General features: G+C 41.5%; 1 protein-coding gene across 3 annotated transcripts in view; it reads left to right on the top strand.

Moving 5' to 3' along the window:
* Window positions 1–7487, top strand: part of cept1b (choline/ethanolamine phosphotransferase 1b) — a 29522-nt gene extending 22035 nt beyond the window's left edge. For all 3 annotated transcript variants that reach the window (XM_058374022.1, XM_058374021.1, XM_058374020.1), the window contains exons 9-10: window positions 5409–5534; window positions 5621–7487. In XM_058374022.1, coding sequence (XP_058230005.1) covers window positions 5409–5534; window positions 5621–5728 — 234 coding nt within the window. In that variant the 3' untranslated portion in view covers window positions 5729–7487. The remainder of the gene's footprint in view (window positions 1–5408; window positions 5535–5620) is intronic.
* The last annotated feature ends 292 nt before the right edge of the window (window positions 7488–7779 follow it).

Raw genomic sequence — 7779 nt, 5'->3', positions numbered from 1 at the left:
ACACACACACTCCTCAACTACATTACTGAACACACACACACACTCCTCAACTACATTACTGAACACACACACTCCTCAACTACATTACTGAACACACACACACTCCTCAACTACATTACTGAACACACACACACTCCTCAACTACATTACTGAACACACACACACACTCCTCAACTACATTACTGAACACACACACACTCCTCAACTACATTACTGAACACACACACACACTCCTCAACTACATTACTGAACACACACACACACTCCTCAACTACATTACTGAACACACACACACACTCCTCAACTACATTACTGAACACACACACTCCTCAACTACATTACTGAACACACACACACTCCTCAACTACATTACTGAACACACACACTCCTCAACTACATTACTGAACACACACACACACCTCAACTACATTACTGAACACACACACACACTCCTCAACTACATTACTGAACACACACACACTCCTCAACTACATTACTGAACACACACACACACTCCTCAACTACATTACTGAACACACACACACTCCTCAACTACATTACTGAACACACACACACTCCTCAACTACATTACTGAACACACACACACACTCCTCAACTACATTACTGAACACACACACACTCCTCAACTACATTACTGAACACACACACACTCCTCAACTACATTACTGAACACACACACACACTCCTCAACTACATTACTGAACACACACACACACTCCTCAACTACATTACTGAACACACACTCCTCAACTACATTACTGAACACACACACACACTCCTCAACTACATTACTGAACACACACACACTCCTCAACTACATTACTGAACACACACACACTCCTCAACTACATTACTGAACACACACACACACTCCTCAACTACATTACTGAACACACACACTCCTCAACTACATTACTGAACACACACACACACTCCTCAACTACATTACTGAACACACACACACACCTCAACTACATTACTGAACACACACACTCCTCAACTACATTACTGAACACACACACACCTCAACTACATTACTGAACACACACTCCTCAACTACATTACTGAACACACACACACACTCCTCAACTACATTACTGAACACACACACTCCTCAACTACATTACTGAACACACACACACTCCTCAACTACATTACTGAACACACACACTCCTCAACTACATTACTGAACACACACACTCCTCAACTACATTACTGAACACACACACACACTCCTCAACTACATTACTGAACACACACACACACTCCTCAACTACATTACTGAACACACACTCCTCAACTACATTACTGAACACACACACACACCTCAACTACATTACTGAACACACACACACCTCAACTACATTACTGAACACACACACCTCAACTACATTACTGAACACACACACACTCCTCAACTACATTACTGAACACACACACACCTCAACTACATTACTGAACACACACACACACTCCTCAACTACATTACTGAACACACACACACACTCCTCAACTACATTACTGAACACACACACTCCTCAACTACATTACTGAACACACACACACCTCAACTACATTACTGAACACACACACACACACTCCTCAACTACATTACTGAACACAAACACACACTCCTCAACTACATTACTGAACACACACACACACACTCCTCAACTACATTACTGAACACACACACACACTCCTCAACTACATTACTGAACACACACACTCCTCAACTACATTACTGAACACACACCTCAACTACATTACTGAACACACACACACACTCCTCAACTACATTACTGAACACACACACTCCTCAACTACATTACTGAACACACACACACTCCTCAACTACATTACTGAACACACACCTCAACTACATTACTGAACACACACACACACTCCTCAACTACATTACTGAACACACACACTCCTCAACTACATTACTGAACACACACACTCCTCAACTACATTACTGAACACACACTCCTCAACTACATTACTGAACACACACACTCCTCAACTACATTACTGAACACACACACACACTCCTCAACTACATTACTGAACACACACACACTCCTCAACTACATTACTGAACACACACTCCTCAACTACATTACTGAACACACACACACTCCTCAACTACATTACTGAACACACACTCCTCAACTACATTACTGAACACACACACTCCTCAACTACATTACTGAACACACACTCCTCAACTACATTACTGAACACACACACACACACTCCTCAACTACATTACTGAACACACACACACACTCCTCAACTACATTACTGAACACACACACACCTCAACTACATTACTGAACACACACACACACACTCCTCAACTACATTACTGAACACACACACACTCCTCAACTACATTACTGAACACACACACTCCTCAACTACATTACTGAACACACACACACACTCCTCAACTACATTACTGAACACACACACACACTCCTCAACTACATTACTGAACACACACACTCCTCAACTACATTACTGAACACACACACTCCTCAACTACATTACTGAACACACACTCCTCAACTACATTACTGAACACACACTCCTCAACTACATTACTGAACACACACTCCTCAACTACATTACTGAACACACACACACACACTCCTCAACTACATTACTGAACACACACACACACTCCTCAACTACATTACTGAACACACACACACACTCCTCAACTACATTACTGAACACACACACACACTCCTCAACTACATTACTGAACACACACACACCTCAACTACATTACTGAACACACACACTCCTCAACTACATTACTGAACACACACACTCCTCAACTACATTACTGAACACACACTCCTCAACTACATTACTGAACACACACACACTCCTCAACTACATTACTGAACACACACACACCTCAACTACATTACTGAACACACACACTCCTCAACTACATTACTGAACACACACACTCCTCAACTACATTACTGAACACACACTCCTCAACTACATTACTGAACACACACACACTCCTCAACTACATTACTGAACACACACACACACTCCTCAACTACATTACTGAACACACACACACACTCCTCAACTACATTACTGAACACACACACACACTCCTCAACTACATTACTGAACACACACACACCTCAACTACATTACTGAACACACACACACACACTCCTCAACTACATTACTGAACACACACACTCCTCAACTACATTACTGAACACACACACACACTCCTCAACTACATTACTGAACACACACACACACTCCTCAACTACATTACTGAACACACACACACACTCCTCAACTACATTACTGAACACACACACACACTCCTCAACTACATTACTGAACACACACACACACTCCTCAACTACATTACTGAACACACACACACACTCCTCAACTACATTACTGAACACACACACACACTCCTCAACTACATTACTGAACACACACTCCTCAACTACATTACTGAACACACACTCCTCAACTACATTACTGAACACACACTCCTCAACTACATTACTGAACACACACACACACTCCTCAACTACATTACTGAACACACACACACACTCCTCAACTACATTACTGAACACACACACACCTCAACTACATTACTGAACACACACACTCCTCAACTACATTACTGAACACACACACACCTCAACTACATTACTGAACACACACACACACTCCTCAACTACATTACTGAACACACACACACACTCCTCAACTACATTACTGAACACACACACACACCTCAACTACATTACTGAACACACACACACACTCCTCAACTACATTACTGAACACACACACTCCTCAACTACATTACTGAACACACACACACCTCAACTACATTACTGAACACACACACACACACCTCAACTACATTACTGAACACACACACACACTCCTCAACTACATTACTGAACACACACACACACTCCTCAACTACATTACTGAACACACACACACCTCAACTACATTACTGAACACACACACTCCTCAACTACATTACTGAACACACACACACCTCAACTACATTACTGAACACACACACTCCTCAACTACATTACTGAACACACACACACTCCTCAACTACATTACTGAACACACACACACTCCTCAACTACATTACTGAACACACACACACCTCAACTACATTACTGAACACACACACACACACCTCAACTACATTACTGAACACACACTCCTCAACTACATTACTGAACACACACACACTCCTCAACTACATTACTGAACACACACTCCTCAACTACATTACTGAACACACACACACTGACTGCACTTCATCACATATCAGATGTAGTATTATTAATATTAGGGATGCCACAAAACTCAATATAATATTGAAGCGTTTGGTTCGACCTCCACGGTTTAATACGCGTATGTGAACAGTGTTTTTTTTCGTTTTTTCCTTAAAATAATAATAACCATGTGTTTATTACTCTCTGCACCGCCTGTTGGTGTTTGCCTGTACTGTATGTCTACGTACTGAGACAGACACGCCTCCCCGCCAGTACATATCCAATCAGTGAGTGCTAAAGTTAGGGGCGGTGACCATGCATGCGATGCCGGTGTCAGATTTCACTCTAACCCTGGAGAGAGGTGAAGTGAGACAGAAACACGAGGAAGCAGTGCTGTCTTTAAATCTGTGGTGTGGGGACATTTCAGATTTGTTGTGGACCATGATGCCGATGAAACAAAAACGCTAAACAAAACATGAGTGTGTTTAAGCGCTGTTCCACACGAGTTACTGAGATGGAAATACTTCCAACATGACCACACATCTGCAGCTCCATCACCCAGAGATATCACTGTGTGGAAGCAGGAGGGCAGAGCAGGTAACACAGGAACCCAAAAAACCACAGTCCCCTATCTGATCCCTTCCAGCATTCAGACACAGCTGGTTCAGAGAGACACAAAAATAATTATAATATAATAATTGCTAAAGATCTGCAGCCGTTTTCTGTGATCGGTGATGTGGGCTTTCAGAAACTTATAAAAGTTCTCGAACCGCGTTACACTACCGACACGGACTTTTTTCCAGATCTCCACGAAAAAACGCAAAAAAATCTAAACCGAATCGGCTAAAGCACAAAGTCTTGCTCTAATAACAGATAGCTGGACCTCGGGGGTAACAGAGAGTTATCTCACCCTTACTGGTCATTACAGAGAGTTATCTCACCCTTACTGGTCATTAGAGAGAGTTATCTGAAAAAAAATTATTTATCTTTATAAAAAAACGCGGTTGAACCGTGGGTTAACTGTATTGTTGCATCCCTAATTAATAATAATGTTGTTGTTGTCTCTGCTAACAGGTGGCACACATGACAAAGAGTGAGATGCATCTTCACGACGTGGCGTTCCTGGGTCCTGGGCTCCTGTTCCTCGATCAGTATTTCAACAGTTTTATAGACGAGTACGTGGTGCTGTGGATCGCACTGGTGAGGACATGCAACTAACTAGATACACAGTGGAAATGTGTGAACTCTGTGCCATGTTTAATGAAGTGTGTGTGTGTGTTTTCCAGGTGCTGTCCCTGTTCGATCTGGTGCGTTACTGTGTGAGTGTGTGTAACCAGATCGCCTCACACCTTCACATCTGCATCTTCAAAATTAAACCGCTAGCAGCTCAATGAGACTCACACACTGCTGCTGAGTGAGTGTGTGGGTGTGTGTCTGTCTGTGTGTGTGTGTGTGTGTGTGTGTGTGTGTGTGTGTGTGTGTGTGTGTGTGTGTGTTTAAAACCGTCAGCGTGCCCGAGGATGATCCTGATTTACATGATTTATAAAAGATGTGATTATAAGTTTATGGACACTTTAACTGACAATGGAAAAAAAAGTTGCTTTATTTAAATTATTCTGTACTAAAAGTTACTAATGCTGTGTGTGTGTGTGTGTGTGTGTGTGTGTGTGCGCGCGTGTGTAAAAACAGGTGCTAAAACTCATCACGTTTCTGTAAGGATACTTTAGAAACAGAATTTTTAAAATAAAAAAAGCAAAGGAAAAGTTTAGGACAGTAAATCTGATCTGTGATCTTCATCTTCATTATTGGTGTTTTCATGGCAACCGCCGCTCTTTAGCGTTCAGCTGGTGACCATCATCATCATCAGCGCTCTGAGATCACGGGTGAAACGTCCATTCTGTCCTCCACACACACACACACACACCCACACACACACAGTACAGTTCTTTAGTAGAGTATTGTGGTATAGTGTATAAGTCTGATGATGACCATGTGCCTGGCCGTCTCCTCCTGTTCTCAGTATTGCATGTGTTTATTGTTTATTGTTTATTTTAATTCTGCGTATCACAAATTTAATTTAAATGTACAACTGAACTAAGTCCAAATGAACGAAGACTGCTGCTACAGATGTATTCAGTTATATGTAACTTTGTCCATCATAATTATATATTTTATTTTATTCTGTAAAAACAGCTATCATCTCTTCTTTCAGGTTTTTTTGTGTATCAATAAGTGTGTGTGTGTGTGTGTGTGTGTGTGTTTGTGTTTAAATCAGAGTCCAGCCAAAATACAGTATGAACACAGTGTCCCCTATGGATGATTTACACACACACACAGCTGGAGCCCAGTCTGCTCTAGACTATACTGTTGGCTATAGGCTTCCTGTACTGGTCAGCTCCAGTGCAGGACTAAATAAAGTGACCCACTGAACATCTGACCTGAGGGACTGTGTTCAGTGTGAAGAGGACAGTGAGGATGTTTCATTTAAAAAGTTTTAGTGACAAAGCTCAGCTCCTCAACCTCACTGCAGTTAGGAATCCCTTCTTTAGTTTATTGTTCTGACGAAATCCAGAAATCCTCTTTCATTTGTTGAGTTATTGTGAATGAATATCAGATCTCCATGTTCCTGTATGTTCTGAGTTATTGTGAATGAATATCAGATCTCCATGTTCCTGTATGTTCTGAGTTATTGTGAATGAATATCAGATCTCCATGTTCCTGTATGTTCTGCGTAATTGTGAATGAATATCAGATCTCCATGTTCCTGTATGCTCCACTCATTAACACTCCACAGCAGCTTCACTCCTTTACCTAGTGTTTATTTACATTAGTAATGTTCTTCCTCTGGGTTATCTGTACACTCCTGCAGAACACTGATGCTTCAAATACGCCACCTTTCACATGAATCCTCAGAACTGTGTGTGTGTGTGTGTGTGTGTGTGTGTGTGTGTGTGTGTCTCATCCTCACACACCCAAACTACTGTTGTCTTTTATTTTAGTACATGGGTTATTGTAAAAACATATTTTATTTAATGCTGCTTTTGCATTCTGTGCCTAAGACCCCTGTGTGTGTGTGTGTGTGTGTGTGTGTGTGGCAGTGTTTAATCTGCCTCAAATGTTAAATGGAATTAATAAAAAAACATTTAAAATTAAGTAGAAGTTTTATACTTTACTTAAACTCACATTCAGAGGAACTTCACCAACTGCACAAATGATAATCACACACACTGATCACACATCTGTCTACACATCAGTCTCTGAACATCTGTCAGTAGCTACATGAGCATGGACAGAGTGTTCCTGACTGAAGCTCTCTCCTCCTGTTGTTGTGGGAAACACAGCACTCAGTAACGTGTGTTCTGATTGGCTGAGTGAAACACACACTGCTTGTGCTCTCAGGCTATCAGACCTGACCACTAAACACACATGTTCATCAGGAGTTCCT

This window comes from Hemibagrus wyckioides, linkage group LG21 (genome assembly GCF_019097595.1).
Source record: "Hemibagrus wyckioides isolate EC202008001 linkage group LG21, SWU_Hwy_1.0, whole genome shotgun sequence".
NCBI classification, from domain to species: domain Eukaryota; kingdom Metazoa; phylum Chordata; class Actinopteri; order Siluriformes; family Bagridae; genus Hemibagrus; species Hemibagrus wyckioides.
The sequence above is the reverse complement of the archived record's forward strand: the minus strand, read 5'-3'. Positions and strand labels throughout refer to the sequence as shown.